Source organism: Fusarium fujikuroi, chromosome FFUJ_chr03 (assembly GCF_900079805.1).
Source record: "Fusarium fujikuroi IMI 58289 draft genome, chromosome FFUJ_chr03".
NCBI lineage: Eukaryota > Fungi > Ascomycota > Sordariomycetes > Hypocreales > Nectriaceae > Fusarium > Fusarium fujikuroi.
In genome coordinates, this window is record NC_036624.1 from 3404571 (window position 1) to 3422909 (window position 18339).

Consider the following 18339-nt stretch of genomic DNA (forward strand, 5'->3'; position numbering starts at 1 on the left):
GATGCTGGGCCAAGCAACCAATTGTTTGCTTTTGAAGTGCGGCTGGCTGCGCTGCTGCCATGGCGACTATGAGCTGTGCTCCTGTTGCGACGCTGTAAGGGATGCTGGGCTGGCTTACCATGGAGTGGAGGGATGCTCTGGATCGTCCTTGGAGGGGATGGAGCCGCTATAACAGGGGCGGGGTAAGTTTCTAGCACCCTGCTGCATTGTAGCAAGATGGCTAGCGTCTCCAACGTCCGACTTTAGCTCGGTTCTGACCACCGTCTCCCAGGCAACGCCTACCATGTTTGTTTTCCCATCATCCAATCAGGCACATTCCTTGGGCTGCTCTATGTGCTTCCCTTAAACACATCTACTCGCCAAAGACGCTCTTCTACCCTCCGACTTTCATAACATAACATCACTTCGTGCAAGTTGTGTCGAGTTGAGTCGTCTAGCCTTTGATAGAGCTGTCGTCTGGTTGCCCGTTCAAGGCGTATTTCTTTCTTCTATCAGCAGACATTGGTCGCATTTCTTACTTGCATTCATTCACATTTGGTGCTGTGCTTCACACCGAGTCGTAACATTCCTCTGCTTCATTTCCTTGTGTATAGTGGACTCGCATACCAATGCGTTGATAGTCGCTTACTTCGACTTGCGACCAAAATACCCATCACTACTGTAGCATGGCTACTGAATCGGTATGTAGACCGCGCCACTCGTCCTGATTCTCGGGCAAAATGTCTCTGACTAGATCTCAGGTGCATCCCTTGCGAATCAACAAGACAACTACACCAACCAAAGGTCCATCCATCATGGCGAGTGGAATCCCTCGCCCGCTGTCGGAGCTCTCGCCGACAGAGATGAGAAGAAACTCTCCCAGCTGGCATAGACAATCTACTGGTTCTCCCAAGGTACGTCGGCTGACCGCCAACCCGTGTTTGGGCTTCTGTATTGATAGCATGCAGAAATCACCCGGAAATCCCGACTCGTCACCATTCCAACCTTCACCCGCGGAATCAGTGACATCTCCTCGTTTGTTTTGGCAGAACCGCAACTCTGAAAATCTATACGGATCTGGGTCACCATCACCAAACCGCCGCTCTTCGATTGAGCGTCTTCAGAAAGCGTCTCGGGTGAGGAACAGCAATATCCTTGCACTCGAACAGAAGCAGGAATATGATCCCACTCGAATCCCTCAGATCGAAAGACCCCTCGCTAAGGTCCAAGGGAACGCCTTTGGGTCGACTGGATCTTTCCGCTCTTCGACTATCGAGCGCCCAATCTTTGGCCATTCTCGGAGTGACAGCGCGATGACTATTCCTGCCGTCAGTCCGAAGTCGTCCACTCAGACAGCCGGCTCACCGAACCGTCCTCTGACGCCCAGCCGAGATCAAGTATCGCCTACGAAGTCCTCCCTTTCACACTCAAGGTTCAAGAACAGCTTTGACATGGAGACGAATACTTGGTCATTTGGCTCACCCGAAGAGGATGACGATCATCCGATGGGACGTCGCCACGCAAAAAGTGTGACTTTTGATGCCGCACCTCCTCAGATCAACGAATATGAGATGGCAACTCCCGACCTGTCTTCTATTGGCACCAACTCTCGTGAGGGAAGCTATGAGTCAATCGAGTATGATGAAGATGATGATGTCCTGTATGATCCTGGCCACGTTGATCTTGAGGGCGATAGCTTTGACGCTTCCCTGGAAGACACAGACAAAACTCCCGTTGTTGGGCCTGATGACTGGAGAGGCGACAGTCCCATGGTGAACCGCAATGGGCCTCGTGAGTACAGTGACAGTCCCATGCCTGAGGGTACACCTTCTGCCGCCACGGCTGGTCGCCCTTTACATATCCGAAGTGACTCTACGACTTCAAACGGAGAGCATCGGCCTCTACCGCCTCTTCCTGGTTTTATGAGCCATTCCCGCAACAATTCTGTACCCTCTTCACCTGCATCGCCAAGTCTGTCAGCAACCGCAGAAAGAATGCTTGGGTCTAACAGGAATCTTCCATCACCTCCTCAAGCCTCTGCCACAAGCAAGTCAGACATCCATAGCATTGGCAATGCCAAGATGTCGCTTGAAGAGCGATTGAGACTCATGATGTTGTCGGACGATGGCGATGGCAAGACAGCCGCTGAGCAGCAGCGTGAGCGTCGCCTTCGTAGAGCTAATGGCCGCGAACGATTGAGCAGCCCAATTTCTGAGCCCGAGTCAACAACAAGCCTCAACGATGCTCTTCAAGAGCATGATGACGTTGTTGGTGACATGTCGGCTCTTGATGATTATCAATTACCTCCGCGTATCTCCCGGGACTCCATCATGCGAAAGGTCAACGGTAACAACAAGACATCCGATCAAGAGAAGGATTGCATCTTCTCTTCCCCTCCCACTTCAAGAAGTCCAAGCAGAAGCCCCGAAAGGCAGGTTCTTGCAGACCCTGATGTGCCTATTCCGTCTACCGAGGATTCTTTGCACGGTATGTCCGATGACGAAGAGGAGGAGGAAGAGGAAGGTAGCGTCATTATCAGAAGAATGCCTGAGAGCGAGATCGAGTTTTACGAAGACTCGGACGTCGATTTCGATGAGGAGGAGTCTAAGCTGGAGCTGCCAGCTGACAGTGACAGTGAAAGCCACTACTCGTCTCAGGAACCTACACCGGCACAAGCCAAACCTGAAGAAGTCCAGAAGGAGGCAAGAGAGGAAAGCCTACAGCTTGATGACCTCCGAGAGGAAGTCATGACACCTAGACCTACTCATGCACAAAACGATAGCGTCTCATCGTTACCAGACTTTGCTTCGGGCGACAAAGAAGCTTCTTTCTCCAGAGATTTCGAGTCTTATATGCTCCCTGAGCCTGAGGAGCCCAAGGTAATTGAAGAGCCTGTGAAAGAAGTGAACGAGATTGAAGCTCCAAAAATGGCTGATGCGCATGCTTATCTTCAGCGCCCATTCACTCCCGAGCATCTCTCCAAGCCCGAGTATGATGGCACTGGATGGGGTGATCCTGAAGACGAGTATGACGATGACTGCCCCAGCACACCAGACTCGGTTATTCACCACCCAGCTCCTGTACGCGTGGAAGAACCTGAGCAAGCCACTATTCCCGAGCGATCCGCTACCATCAAGGCCCCAGGTTCAAAGCTTAAGACTCGTTTGTCAAACACTCCCTCGGACATTAGTGCTATGCGAGAGGCTCGCCGACAAGTGAGCATGGAGGTGCCCGATGTCCCTCCGATTCCCGACAAGCATAGCAAGCGCCTCTCGAAGGACAACAACGGACTCTTGCTCACTGGTGACGAATTCATTAACCGGCATCCTAGTTTCAAGAATCGCAGCTTGACATTGGATCTTGACTTAGGTCTCAGCCTCGACCAAGACTTTGAGCGAGTCATCGAGGCACAAAAGGTGGCTTACAACGATCTCTTTACTCAACCCCCAGCCCACAACAGCCCCAGTAGACAAGTGTCTGCAGCAAAAGCCCAACAACAAATTGCTGAAGGACTCAATGCTAACGTAACATCTCGTCGTCAGCGCGGTTATCTCATGCGACAAAATACGAAAGTTGTTACTGCCAGTGACAAGGATACCGAAGACTTTCGAGTTGCCAGATCTGTTGGCAATTCTCCTGTTAAGGAGGATAGGCCCATGTCATGCATTGTTGAGCCATGGAATGGTAAGCCTCGCCAAAGAAGTGTACGGAAGCGTGTAGGCGGCAGCACTGGTCCTGTGCCACCTATGCCCGGTCAAGAAAGTAACGCAACAGCCGTCAGTCATGCCCCTGTCGACGAGGACCTTACACTTGAAATGGCAACGCCAGAAAGCGGAGAGAGAGGCCGCCTATTCGTCAAGGTTATGGGTGTCAAAGATCTTGATCTACCTCTTCCAAGAAGTGAGTTTCAGTCATTACAGGATCAAGGTTACGTCTAACAGAAGCAGATGAGCGAACTTGGTTCAGCCTTACACTCGATAACGGTGTACATTGTGTGACTACAGCATGGCTTGAGCTAGCACGCAATGCTCCAATTGGCCAGGAGTTTGAGCTCGTCGTACCTAATGACCTCGAGTTTCAACTGACCCTCAACGTTAAGCTGGAGAAACCTGTGGAGCGTGCTAAGCCGCCGCCACCTACAGTCAAGACTCACAAGCACAAAACCTCGACCTTCAGCAGGGTATTCGCATCGCCCAAGAAACGCAAAGAACTGGAGCTCCGCCAGCGGGAAGAAGAGGAACGAGCTGTACAGCAACAGAAGGACGCCCAGGCCAAACAGCGCACCGGACCTCCCACAGCTTACGAGCTTCTATCTCCCCTGGCTGCGGAGGACGGTAGCTTTGGTCGCGCCTATGTTTGTCTTCGAGAACATGAGAGTCGGTGCTTTGGTCGGCCTTATATGGCTGAAGTTGCTTGCTTCAATGAATGGGCCACAGAAGAGGCTGGATTTGCGTCCAGTGTCAAGAGTAAGCGCGGCAACACGGCCGTTGTCCGACGTGCACCCTACAAGGTGGGCAAGCTGGAGCTTCAGCTCCTCTTTGTTCCTCGCCCTAAGAATGCCACGGACGATGATATGCCCAAGAGTATGAACTCATGCATCCGGGAGCTCAAGGCAGCAGAAGAGAGGATGTCTCGCAACTGGGAGGGTCACCTTAGTCAACAAGGTGGTGATTGCCCTGTAAGTTCATATTCACCTGCTCTGATTCTCTCTCCGAAACTGACATTGATCTAGTACTGGCGCCGCAGGTATTTTAAACTTGTGGGTACCAAGCTCACTGCTTATCATGAGGCAACTCGTCAACCTCGAGCTACCATCAACCTGGCCAACGCCAAACGGTTGATTGACGATCGCCGAGCGTTGACAGAAAAGGAGACTACTGGTAGAGGGGGTCGACGACGTCGATCTGCTTTTGCGGAAGATGAAGAAGGTTACATGTTTGTCGAGGAAGGATTCCGTATCCGATTCAACAACGGTGAACTCATTGACTTTTACGCAGACACAGCTGCAGACAAGGAAGGCTGGATGAAGGTCCTCACTGACGTTGTCGGACGTGACAATTCAGATGATGACGCTTCAAATCAGCGAGCAAAGGCTAAGTGGTGTCAGTTGGTTCTCCGTCGAGAGGAGCAACTACGTCGTCGAGCATCAGGTCGCCGAGTGAACTCACGACCTAAGAGTATGTTCCTCTAAGACACGATGTCATTCTGCAAGCTCTTATGACGGAGACGAAAATGAGACAAGGTGCTGGACGCCGTAACACTATTACCTGGACCAGGCGTTCAGGACCAGCAGGATATTCATGATAGATGTCTCTGTTCTCCATTCTTCTGGTATTGGTTTATATGGTTGACGGTTGATGGGATACTACCTTGATGTTGTAATATGATTGGAGTTGGGGGGGGGGGGGGGGACTGTTGTATCTTTGACTGAGGAATTGGGAGCATTGGCCGTTTATGCACTTACAAGGCGTTGGGGAGGACATGGCTTATCGTTGTTTCACTTGTTCTTGGGGTAATAGGCGCTTACGCGCCAAGGGATTTCAGTTTATAGCATGGGATTATAATGAATCGTGTAAAATGTCACTAAGTGTAAAAAGAAGTGCTTGCCCAGATCTTTTCATCGTGACGGTATGCTAATTGCACGTGACAACCTACGAACAACACGTATCCACGCTCGTGAGAGCGATGTTGGGTGGCACGACCCACCTGGACATCCTAGCCCAGCAGGGAGCTTATGAGGCGCAGCGCAATTTTATAGTGGCTCACACCTTAGCTAGGTACAGAACCTCACCCCGTATTAGTACATCTTACCTTCCCAGCTACAACCACGGCGTCGTTGCCAAGTTGACCCTTTAGCGACTCAATCAAACCTCGATATAACAACGTCTTGTCACCGGATACACTGTCATTCCATTCAATTTACTCTTAATCAACTATAAACCATCATGGCTGGCCGTTTTGTGCGGGCGTCCAAGTATCGTACGTGCTGGCGCAAACCAACCGCGCCGACATTCGTTATGCTGACGTTGCTCACCAGGACACGTCTTTGGAAAGTCCACGAGAAAGGAATTTTGCTACGACAACCTTCATATCAGTCGTAATGCTTGGGACACAAACTTGGTCAAGGTGCGTCGTACTGCATCGCAGCGCGTGTTGCAATCAGTCTTTCAACGAGAGTTCGGCGCGCTGATTTAGGGGGTGGTTGGTTTCGTTTAGGTCAACCCCGAGTATCTCTCAGTCAATTGGGATGCCTCCGGTGGCGGCGCATTTGCTGTTATTCCTCTGAACGAGCGCGGAAAACTCCCCGACCAGATTCCACTGTTCCGTGGCCATACTGCTGCGGTACTCGACACTGACTGGTATGCATTCCCATTGTTGGGTCCCTGAGCCGCGTCGGCGCTTACGATAATCAAGGAACCCTTTTCACGACAACATCATCGCCTCTGCATCCGATGATGGCAAGGTTTTTATTTGGGAGGTTCCTGAAGGCTTTACGCTACATACCGACGCCGAGGAAATTACAGATGTCGCACCTGTGAGCAAGCTTGCTGGCCACCCCAGGTTGGTCTCATATATATTGTCGCTTGTCAGTCGAGTCACTAATCCCCGATCAGAAAGGTCGGACAGGTTCTTTTCAATCCTGCGGCCGAAAATATTCTCGCCTCTGCATCTGGCGACTTCACGGTCAAACTTTGGGACATTAGCACCGGTCAGTCGCCTCTTGCTCTCAAGCACAACGATATCGTCCAGAGTCTGTCATGGAATGCCAGTGGCAGCATGCTCGTTACCACCTCGCGAGATAAGAAGATTCGTGTGTGGGATGTCCGACAGGAGAAACCCGTGCACGAAGCGCCTGGCCATGGTGGTGCCAAGAACAGTCGCGCTGTCTGGCTGGGAGAGCACAACCGCTTCGCGACGACTGGTTTCTCGCGTATGAGTGAGCGACAAATAGCGCTCTGGGAGCCTGGCAGGACCGAGCCCATTGGCGGCTTTACCATGCTGGATTCCATCTCTGGTGTCTGCATGCCTTTCTGGGGTAAGGTCTATCCTCCAATGTTCGAGCTGCGCCAGTGCTAAAAATACGTGAAGATGATGGTTCAAACTGCCTGTACCTTGCTGGCAAGGGGTGAGTTCTTATCTGTTTGCATGTTTCGCGACACCACTGACGCTGCTCAGCGATGGCAACATTCGGTATTTTGAGTACGAGAACGACAAGTTCGAATTCCTTAGCGAGTACAAATCGGGCGACCCTCAACGCGGCATCGCCTTTATGCCTCGACGAGGCATCAATGTACGGTCTCCTTGCATCGAATCCAGTGTCGCGTTTACTAACCATTCTAGACGCACGAGAATGAGGTCATGAGGGCTTACAAAACAGTCAACGACGCTTATGTTGAGCCTATCTCGTTTACTGTACCACGACGCGCTGAGACCTTCCAGGCTGATATTTTTCCTCCTGCAACTGGTACCAAGCCCGCTGCAACTGCTCAGGAATGGTTCGATGGCAAGACTGCTATTCCTAACAAGATTGACCTTGAGAGCGTCTATGACGGCACTGCGCCCAAGGAGATCGCCTCTGACTACAAGGCTCCTGCAGCCCCGTCTCCTGTCACTGAGAAGCCTGCACCAAAGATGGAAGAGTCTAAGAAGGAAGAGGCCAAGGCAGCGCCGGCACTGCGATCTCCTCCTCCCACTATGAGTGAACAGAAGGGATCAATCTCTGCCATGGCTTCCAGATACCAGGACAAGCAGGAGGACGAGGAGGATGATGACGCTTCCAGCTTCGAGGAGGTTTCGCGACCTGCTCAGCGTCAAGCTGTCCCTGCAAAATTTACTCCTCCTGCTCAACCGCAGACTGCATCCGCTCCGTCCTCTTCCACCGTCGCAAAGCCCTCTTCTCCAGTCAAGACTCCTGCTGCTGCCGCGTCCGCGGCCCCGCCTCCCACATCTCCAGCCCCTCGAACTATCTCCTCCGCCCTCAGCGGTAGCGACTCCTCTCTTGCGGAAATCAAGCAACTAATCGAAGGCCAGTCAAAGCTTATCAACTCCCAGAGCCAACAGATCACCCTGCTCACCGCTGAAGTCGAGGCTCTCAAGCGAAAGGTTAGCTCGGGCTCCCAGGATCAGAGCGAGCGCATCCGCCAGCTTGAGCTCGAGCTAGAGGAGGCAAGATCTTGAAAAGCTCTTTGAACTCTTTTGGGATCTAAATGATGACCTTGTCCCAGACCTTGAAACCCATGGGAATGGATTATAGCTGTAGCGAATTGTATATATAGTTAGATAGGGTTTCTAAAGATTTGTTCTTGGTGGCACGCTGATACTCTGCGAGCCGAGAGCATTCGTCAAGATTTTTCAACGATATGATGCAGGAGTTTTCTAGTACACTTGTTTTGTAACCTTGGTATGTTGCTGTTTTCCCATATCCTAGTGCCTAATTCATCTTGGTCTCTTCAACACTCCAGGAAACCAGCCGAAGATACATATTTAGGGTGGCACCTTACTGCCGCTACATGACTTGCTTTGAACCAAAGATATCTACGCAACGCAGCTAACGAACAGCATGACAACCAATGACGGATTGTTTCTAAGCGGAGAGTGTAATTGAATTGTGCGCTTGAACTTACCCTACACTATCTCTCTTCAATCAAGCAACTATCATCACAAACAATGTCTGTTTTCTCATGTCCCTCACAATGAACAGACCAGGGCATATCACCCTTGAGGTGTCTTATGGCCGCGTTTCAATATGCGCTTGCTCTTCAATACGGCTGCAGGTCGACCATTCACGTACCGGACTGCTTTCGAGGGACAACAATGGAGCGTTTCAAAAACAAAACAATAAATCATATAAGGGAGACTACTATTTATATCGTGACTATTTGGTTCACCTACATCTACGCGCCTTAAGACACATATATGGTGTTTTGACTGGTCGCTTCGGAAGAAGCCCAAGATACAGCTGAGCTTGTTCGAAGCAAGCACAGCACGTACACACTGTGGCTGCTAGATCAACCAGCATATCCAACTGGAGGGGCTGAGAATTTTGCTTAACGAGAGATAGTGGCGATCCTTCGGTCCTAGCAAGCCTGGGCAATGTCAACAAGTGACAGACCGATTAGTCTGACGACGTTCCATGTATCGACCGCCGGAAAGCAATCACTCGGGAGGAAGCAGAGCTGTGGGTTCGTCATCACATTATGCCATAACAGCTGGGCCTCTCAGTGAAGAAAGGTCTGATAGTGGTATTGTTTCACAACAAGGAGCCTTGATGGGGAGCATGGTCCAGACTCGGATCTGTCCCGACATGAGAAGAGCTTCTGAGAAATCACTACTGTGTAGGTAGATAGGAGCAAGCAATACCTTCCTGGCAGAGTGGCCGGGCCAATTCCATGCTAACAACGAGAGAGTGGCGACTCGAAACACCATAATGGAAAACACGAGCCAAGTGTTCTGCCGTAGCATTGATCATTGTCTCCGGCATCGTGAGAGCCACCTCGCTTCGAGACCAACGTTCGGATCTAGATCACGACCGAGAACAGGGACAGAGAAGCTGCCGATCAAACAATCAAGTGGCGTAAAAGGGTTTGACATACCCCGTTTGTTTGAATGACGTTGCATTCACAGATACCTAGATCCATATGGGGAAGTCAGTTAAGCCAGGTTCACGAGAATAGCGTGCCAAGCATGGTGAAATTTTGCAGACCTGGCTCGCTTCAGCAAGGGATAGCAGAAGAATGCCCACTCTGCCACTACCTCAATTCATAACCCACTGGTAACATGACTCAAGGGAGAGCATCGCACCTGGCTGTACGGAGAGGTCGTATGCAGGAACAAGCGGACATGGACCCCTGATGCCCCGGAAACAGGAGTACGAAGTGTGAAGGGACAGGCCTGATGACCAACAACGCAAGGAGCTTGCTTCAAGATCTTCTGGAAAAGCTGGTGGCTGGAAGTTTCGTGTTTCAAGTATTTGAAGCAGAGAACAGGGCTCGTTTCACGATCTCGGCAATATGATGTGAATGGAGGTTTTGGGTCACAAAAGTACTGTTGTCGATGAACCAGAGAACCGACGAGGTCAGTTTGATGAACACACAGATCTCGGTTACGGCGAATAGTTTAACACGGACCTACTGGTACACATCCTAACGGAGCTGATATCAGGACAGCATATCGTGAATATGATCGCTGCTTGGGGCTTGGGCTGTTTCAGGTCAGTAGTCTGTTCTACGGTTAAGATAATGCAAGCCAGATCCGCCAGTGCTAATACAGGATCTTGTCTTCGAGGTAGCAAGGAAGAAACCTAGTCTACCAAATTTAGTTCTCAGCTGAAGAGAACATTCCGTTTGCGGCAGTCATATCAACTGAAAGGCGGGTGGATTATACCGGTACAAACGGTTGTACATAGCTTATGAGGGTGATCTTGGTCAACCACAGGCCAATTTTTCGAAACGATAGATTATAAGTCCCCTAGGTTTGCGTTGGTATCGAAAGTTCACGATTGACACCATTCTGACCCTTCGGGCTTCGACTGAGAAACTTCAGATTAGCGCTGAGTTGACGAGGAGGTGACAATGATGACAGGAAGATAACCATCAGCTTGATCCTTGACATCCTAGTGAGAGAAAGACAAACACGTAAGAATTAGTCCACCGCCGGGAAACAGCCCGATCGGCGGCCATCCCCTGCCAGCTGGTTTGATGAACATGGTATTGATGCTATTTCTGGCTTGTAACAAAAACACAAGAGGCTGGAACGAAGATGAAGCATAAAGACGATGCTGGGGCGAAGACTTGATACAGCCAATGGGGCAGCCGAGACGCACCTCAAACTGGACCCCTTGCGGGACTTGACTAGAGAAATATTATGTGACGCCGACAGGGAATGTTGTTGAATTTGTGATTGGTCGCTTCCAGACGCTCAACTTTAACTTGGGCACACACCAGCTTTTGAAACGCCAGCGTTAAAAGATGTGTGGCGGCCCGTTCGGCGAAGTCCTTGGTAGCTTGGCTATCAAGTGCTAAACAGGTCAAACGGAATGAGGCCCAGTGAATGCAAGCCGCTGCCATTTTCTCGTGGATTTGATGTAGGATTGGTAGGATAGACGCTCGACTGTTGGTTTGCGGTCAGGAAATGAGATATTATTTTTACCCCCAAAGCTGTCACAGTTGATGCACCTTTTGGTATGTGGACAGACAAGTCACTGGGCCACCAGGAAGTGACTCGTGTTACTTGGAATAAAGTGCAAATTCGGCACGGTTTTCAGTAACAGATGAGGCCATTACATCCAAGATTTGTAGTGGCCCGCAATAGCGCGAATCAGAGGTCACAGGTTCACATGAAGTCGCGCATCTGGTTGTAATTTTAAAATTACTCAGGGGTAATGTTGACCATGGCAGTCAATGCAACCACACTTTCCAGCCACTGGGACTCGATCGTGTTGGCTTAGGTATCGATGGTGATTCTGAGGATTTGATGAAGTGAAGGCCACTGACTGCAAGCCAAACATAACTGGTTCCCGTTTAGATATCTCATTATGACTTGCCAATGTTGAGTCAACCCCAGGTCCGGTAAAAATTTGAGAAAATGAAAGAAAGTCTTACTCGTATCCAGAACGATCTTATTAGTTGCTTGGCTGCGAGTGTGAGAGACCATGATGGCACGCATATTGTACAGTAGTATTCTAATTAACGACACGGAAGCTACACGATACTATGCTCACTTGTATAGTGTCGGTATAAAGCTGTGATGATCGGAGTTTGAGACAAAACATGAAGCTCTGGTAGCCAAACAACCCAAACTCTTTTGAGAAGCTCAACAGGCTCCCCGCTACTTCACACTTGAAAATCAAGTGCAGAGTTCTCAACCACTCAACCAAACTGTTAATCCACAGAAAATGGCAATGGGAATGAGGATTGGTCCATAAAACAACATGCTTGTGTCCAATCAATATAAAAACAATTAATAGGTCGAATGTACAAACGGGTAGTAGGTGCAAAGTGCGAAGATGATTCGATCATGTTTGATAAAATCGTAAAACAGAGTAAACCAACGACCTAGCTAGCCCAGCTACCCTCTTGATCACAATCCAGGATACTTTGAAGGGGGTGTGATGGTTTCAGATGTCTTGCATCACTGGTGCACAGGCATCTAGGCGAGGATGTGATCTCTGATGCAGTCCAGCGGGTATGTTTCACCTCGATGAAGACGTTGTCTTAACACAGCCTTGGCAGGGATGTGTAGACAATTGATCCTGTAAGCCGAAAGGATATCCTTGTCTTGCGTCAGGACTTACACAACTGACCAGCGGAACACATCGGCATTTCTGATCAAAAGCGGAGGATGGAATCAAAAGAAGATGGCGCAGACGTTGCTGAGTGGAATCTAGCTCAAGGATTCGTCAATAGCTGGGGATTGTTTATCGACCGCTCTTCCTGGGTCTTATTACCCTTTGGAAAATGGGCTTCTCGCTATAATACTTTCTCTACGAAGTGATAGCCCAGCCATATAGCATTGCAAACTACATTGTGGCTTGGGGTTTGACCTCTGCAATTAAGCTCTGCCAATATCGAAGTCTGTGATATAATATTTTTATTGACGATTGGTATCCATCATGTCCAGTTCTCGAACTACATTTGATGGGTTTGTGTGATGTAGTCATTGACCGTACGGAGTATTGGTAGTAGGAAACACATGGCAAATAAAACTACCTTCCCATGAATTTGACGAACATTTTGAGACATTATTAATTATGATCACTGTGTCTGTTGTTAATACACTACAGTTTCTCCACATGAATGAATAAAGTTTGGTTGTTCAACAAGCATAAATAATGAATGCCATGTCGTGCATGTACAACGAGGGATCTGTATGCACGAACCTGAGATTATGCACCCAGTCCCTCAGAGGCTCGAAAGTGACAAGATGAGCAATCTGCGACTGTGTTCGGTTGGGGGATTCTCAAGGGAGAATGGACCCATCTCGCTTCAATCTGCTCATACTACTCGTGTTGTGCTCGGTTGTAATCAAACATGTAGATGGCTTCTAACCTTCGAAGACATTATCAGCCCCTTTTCTTGACTACCAAGGGATAGCATTAGGCCATTAATTATTGCTTTCATTATGATTGTAGCTTATACTGGCCACCCACGTTGTAATCGGACTGTTCCTGCATATTAATAATGTGGTGCCTGGTAATATCGGAATCGCTGTTTGCGAGGAGAGCGTCGGCCGAGGTATTGAACATGAATTAGCCCCATTTGTTTTAGCAGGAACACTATAATGCATGGTATGACAGTGATCTCCGAGATTGACTCTGGAAAATACGATGAGATTGCGACACTCGCTTGGACAAAAGCCACATTCTGTGGTTGGCATTTGTGGGAAACTTTGGCTTCAAAGCTGATGGAAACCGAAAACTAAGCATGGTTGGCCGACAGCGCTAAACCATCCGATGGTTCAGGCTTCCTGACGTACGAAGGTAATAGTAATCGTAGTTAGTAGTTATGCCCGTCTCTGAAAATCCCGCTCCCTGTTCTTCCTCCAAGTCATCGAATCCACTGAAAATTTAACACAATAACTACTATCTGACCATCGATGGGAATCTGAGGTAGAAGCACACCTTGCCTACTCGTCACTGAAGTTGAGATGTTACTGATTGAATCCCACTAGCATCCATGACGGGGCGATGTGTGTGTTGCAATTTCGAGATTAGCTCACAAACCTTTAAGCTAGACTCCAGAGAGGCCTTTGAGATCCAATTATTAGGCTGAGACAAGCGGCACCGGCCAGGCCATGACCCGACTGCGTTTTACGTTTCAGTCTTTGGGGCTTTGTTGTGTCCATGCCCCCAGTCACTGTCTCTGTAAATTATGATGGTTGCAAGACAGCAATCAAAAACAAGAATGAGGGCCGTTACCCACGTTGCTTAGCTGCAAATGCACCTCTGGATTTGTTTCCGCGACCCTTGTCGATCTTTTCGGCCTCAACCCTATTCTGTCAGTCTCGTCCGACGCGGAAGGGAGCGTGGGTTTGTTTTGAAGCAGGGGCGTGGAATCAACCTGTCGATGTTCTGTATACCTGGTAGTCAAGGGAGCCAATAGCGAAAGACTTTGTTGGCGTTGTTGATGTTCCCGTCTTTTCTTTGCAAGCTGCCGGGGAATCTTCCCATTTTATTGTTTCTTCACCTACATTTTACGTAGTAATATCGCCGTTTGTGTTGAAGCCCTTCAAAAGTCACTTAGAATCAGCTCCACGGCGCCTTCCAGCCAGCTCCATACCGGTTATTAATATTAAAGAATGAGGGCGTGCACAAGCTAGCACCAAGGCTCCAAGCCTGACTGTGTTTTCGGCACTAGAGCACTCTGTGCGGCGGCACCGCGTTGAACGTAACAGTATAAACTTCATCAGACTCCTATTGTGATACTATAGGGCATGCCACTGTACAGTACAATACATTACCGTACGGATAGAGTGGCTCATATCTCCCTGCGAGTCTGTTAACCTGGGTTCCTGGCCTGACTGCCAGAATAGAGTGGTCCAGTTTTTGGTCCTCCAGGGGTTTCTAATCTAGAATAAACTAAAGACCAAAATGTGTTTGGGTAATTGCTAAGTGACAGGGTAGAGGCGTATGTATAAGTGGAAGACCAGAAGCAGGAGGGGATTAATGACATGGAATAGAGAGCTATTGCAGGTTCCATCAAAGGTGACCTGAATCCATCCATTGCCCGTTATCGTTCCCATCTATACCTACGTGGGTTTATTTTTTGCAGTGCATGAGGTAGGAATGGAAGCAGAGAGGAAGACACACTGTGCCAGTTCCAGCACAAGCAAAACGATGAGCCTCCACTTGTTGTCTCTGATTGGCACGCTGAATCATGCTCTGACATTGACTCCGCTGCTCCCGTTGCTGACGAGCAAGCCCTCCACCCTCCATCCCACTTGGGTCCTCCCCAAAGGCACCGTGCGTGGTATGTGGCTGCTCTCCCGCCCTCGCAACGCCGTCGTTCACTTTTCCAGGTTGGCGCGTGCTCTAGAAGTCCAATCCCAACCTAATTGGAACCCACCCCATCTGTCCGCGCCCAGGTACTTGCCCTTGGGTTACTTTGTCCTCCTTTCCATGGGTCTCCATCTCTTAACTCACTTACTTGCCTTGTTCTTCCTTTGCCTTACTTGCTACCCAGACCCATCGGCGCGACACTCTCCCACACAACATCTCATTAAACCCCCGTATATCCTCGCTCGCCCGCTCAGATTTCCCTTCCGAAATCTTTTCCTCTTGTCGTTTTGTTTTCCCTTCATTTTGCACTCCTCCCTCCTCCCCTCTCCCCTCGCTCCACACTCCGCGGACCCATTCCGGAGTTGCCCTCAAACTCGTTTCTCTTTCCAACTCAATAGAAGCCGCCTTCTCCCCCGACGTCTCAAGTTCATCCTCAACGCGCCGCCACGCTTTCAGCTGTCCTTCGTTTTCCTTCACGAAGCCACTGCTCGCTCTTGATGAACATTGCTTTACGGCTCTGTTGATATCTTTTCGCTTCTTGCTTCCCCGTTGTTGCTTGCTTATAGCTTTAATCTGGTTCGATTTCTTGTTTCGCGCGAAACTTCGACTTCGATCCCCCACCATCGCCTACGCCTTGACGGTTGCCACTCCAGACGCCTCTCAGTCACATTCGCTTGACGCGGTTGCTGAGTCTTGAATCGCATTGCGCAGCGATTCCATTATTCCGGGCTGGTCTCGAATTTTGGTCAACAAGCATTATTCCCATCATTATTTATACTCGGATCCAGGCTGCGCCTCGACCATTTCATTCTCATTGAATCTGGCTAAACTTGTTGATTGCACCGTCATCACTTGCTCGCCACAGGTTTCGTTTGCCATCTGACAGACTTTTCGGTTCGCTTCGCAACGACTCCCGGCCGTTGAGCGCCATCAACTCGACTGACCAACCACGGTCACGTCACTATAGACAACACTCTCAGAACACGGCAAGATGTATCCGCAACACTCCACAATGGCGCCTCAGAAGCCAGAAACTTTCATGCTGAGTACTGAGGCTCAGCAAGCTCTGCCTCATGATGCCCAAGTTGCTCTGCAGCAAGTTGACAACTGTAAGTTTTCGATGTGAGAAAATTGCCTCTTTTGTGTGTTCTGACACTTTGTTAGTGAAGTACTTCCTCATCTCAGCCCCTGTCGACTGGCAGCCCGATCAGTACATTCGCCGATTCTTGTTGCCAACTGGCGAATATGTCTCTTGCATTCTCTGGTGAGATAAGACTGACTGTCAATCACGGGTTTGGTCACTAACTTGACCACAGGAACAATCTTTTTCACATTTCTGGTACAGATATCGTGAGATGCCTGTCGTTCCGATTCCAAGCTTTTGGCCGTCCTGTCAAGAACTCCAAGAAGTTTGAGGAGGGTATCTTCTCCGACTTGCGAAATCTCAAGTCTGGAACCGACGCTTCTCTGGAGGAGCCAAAGAGCGCCTTCCTCGACTTTCTCTACAAGAACAATTGCATCCGAACACAAAAGAAGCAAAAGGTCTTTTACTGGTACAGTGTCCCACACGACCGTCTGTTTCTTGACGCGCTGGAACGCGATCTTAAGCGTGAGAAGATGGGTCAGGAAGCCACCACCGTTGCTGTCAGCGAACCGGCTCTGTCTTTTCAATACGACTCGTCTCAGTCGCTCTATGAGCAACTGACTAAAGCGCAACAAGCCAACTCCTCCTCTTTCAGCGCCCAGCAGTCTGCATTCTCTCAGAGCCAGTCCACCTCCCCAGTTATGCGTGCGATGGACTCGATGCCTCCTCCCCCGACAATGATGCCCCAGTCCATGCCCCCTTTGGCGGAGGGGATGGACGCAATGGTACCTTACGGCACGATGGCGGTGCCCCACCCAATGGCCCAAGCCGTTCCTGTCAAGAGGGAACCTGATTTCACCCGTGTTCAGTACAACCATAATGGTGTCCCAATCACTCAAGGACACCAGCGCCATGCTTCCATGCCTGCTTATGGTCTCGAGTATTCGCCAGCCCCTTCATTCGTCTCTTCTCAGTACGAGGATTACAGCAATCGAGGAATTTCTTTCGAACCCATTACCCCCCCTCAACAGGCTTTGGGTATCTCGGCTGAGCCTGCGTATATCGCCAATGAAGAGACAGGCTTGTACTCGGCCATTCCTGACCATATGGCTAGCATGAACGGCCTTAACGGCATGGTTCAGCTACCCCCTTCCAACTTAGCGGGTCCTCAGTTCTCTCGTCCCTATGGTACAAACAACGTCTACTCTGTGATCGAAGGTTCACCGACATATAAGCAGAGAAGGCGGCGTTCATCCATTCCTCCATCTATGTCGGCAATTTCGACCCCTGCTGCTACTGCCCAAGCAGCCTCACACACACATTCCCACCGGCCTTCTGAGCTTCGTCGATCAATTTCTGCCTCAGTTGGCCCCGTAGCTGAGAGTGATGAATCAGCAGACAACTCGCCCCCTGGTCTCTCCTACAGCACCTCCGCAGTTTCTGTTAATACCCAACACCACCAGAATATGTCAAGGCACGGGACCCCCCTGTCGACTGTGGAAGGAAGCCCTGCTGCCCACTCAATGGGCATGCACCAGCAAGAGTTTCCCCATCTTGCTAGCGAGGAATTTTCTGGTGATGTCAATGATCAGAGGCGCTCTGTTCCTGCTCCGAACGGCGCTGTCAGACGCGCTCGCTCCGCCACCGTCATGGAAGTCGGTCCATATCCTCAGAAGTCACACTCTTGCCCCATCCCCACCTGTGGCCGTCTTTTCAAGCGTTTGGAACATCTCAAGCGGTAAGTTTGCTGCCTCATATGGTATAAAGACTAAACTGAAGGATGTATAGACACGTGCGAACACATACACAAGAAAGACCTTACATCTGTCCCCACTGCAATAAAGCATTCTCAAGATCTGATAATCTGGCGCAGTATGTTGCACACCTAACTATGTAACGGAGCTGTCACTAATACCCTACACTAGACACAAGCGTACTCATGGCCGTGAAGATGGCGGAGATGGTTCCTTGGACCTGTCAGGCGAGGAAGATGAGGATTTCTCTGGTGATGACCACCTTGGCTCACTCGAAGAAGCCTCCCCACACTCTGATAGCGCCTATGTGACCGGCTCCCTGAACGCTGCTGCACATGGCTCAACCCCACCTTCAAGTATGGCACCCACGCAATCATATAATAGTCTCGAGACACTCAGCATGCCCATGACGATGAGCCAACCGGCTGCTATCAACGCCAGCGGTATGATGTAACGGCACACCTGCGTACGATTTTGTCATTTTAGTTGCGCTCAGATCATGACTTTAAGGGATTTATGGCTTCAAA

At 49.8% G+C, this 18339-nt stretch overlaps 3 protein-coding genes; all 3 read left to right on the forward strand.

Annotated features, from left to right (window-relative positions):
- Positions 1–719: 719 nt before the first annotated feature.
- Positions 720–5170, forward strand: FFUJ_03145 (related to budding protein; the record flags this gene model as incomplete). XM_023574959.1 has 3 exons in its annotated part: positions 720–3879; positions 3984–4657; positions 4712–5170. The coding sequence occupies 3 exons, from the start codon at positions 720–722 to the stop codon at positions 5168–5170; spliced, it is 4293 nt and encodes a 1430-aa protein (XP_023428226.1).
- Positions 5171–5924: 754 nt separating this feature from the next.
- On the forward strand, positions 5925–8157 carry FFUJ_03146 (probable coronin; the record flags this gene model as incomplete). XM_023574960.1 has 8 exons in its annotated part: positions 5925–5958; positions 6017–6105; positions 6196–6338; positions 6394–6540; positions 6594–7015; positions 7069–7105; positions 7156–7270; positions 7321–8157. The coding sequence occupies 8 exons, from the start codon at positions 5925–5927 to the stop codon at positions 8155–8157; spliced, it is 1824 nt and encodes a 607-aa protein (XP_023428227.1).
- Positions 8158–15986: 7829 nt separating this feature from the next.
- FFUJ_03147 (transcription factor) lies at positions 15987–18266 on the forward strand (the record flags this gene model as incomplete). XM_023574961.1 has 5 exons in its annotated part: positions 15987–16083; positions 16139–16238; positions 16291–17796; positions 17847–17930; positions 17984–18266. 5 exons carry the CDS (start codon positions 15987–15989, stop codon positions 18264–18266), a joined length of 2070 nt encoding a protein of 689 aa, XP_023428228.1.
- Positions 18267–18339: the final 73 nt, after the last annotated feature.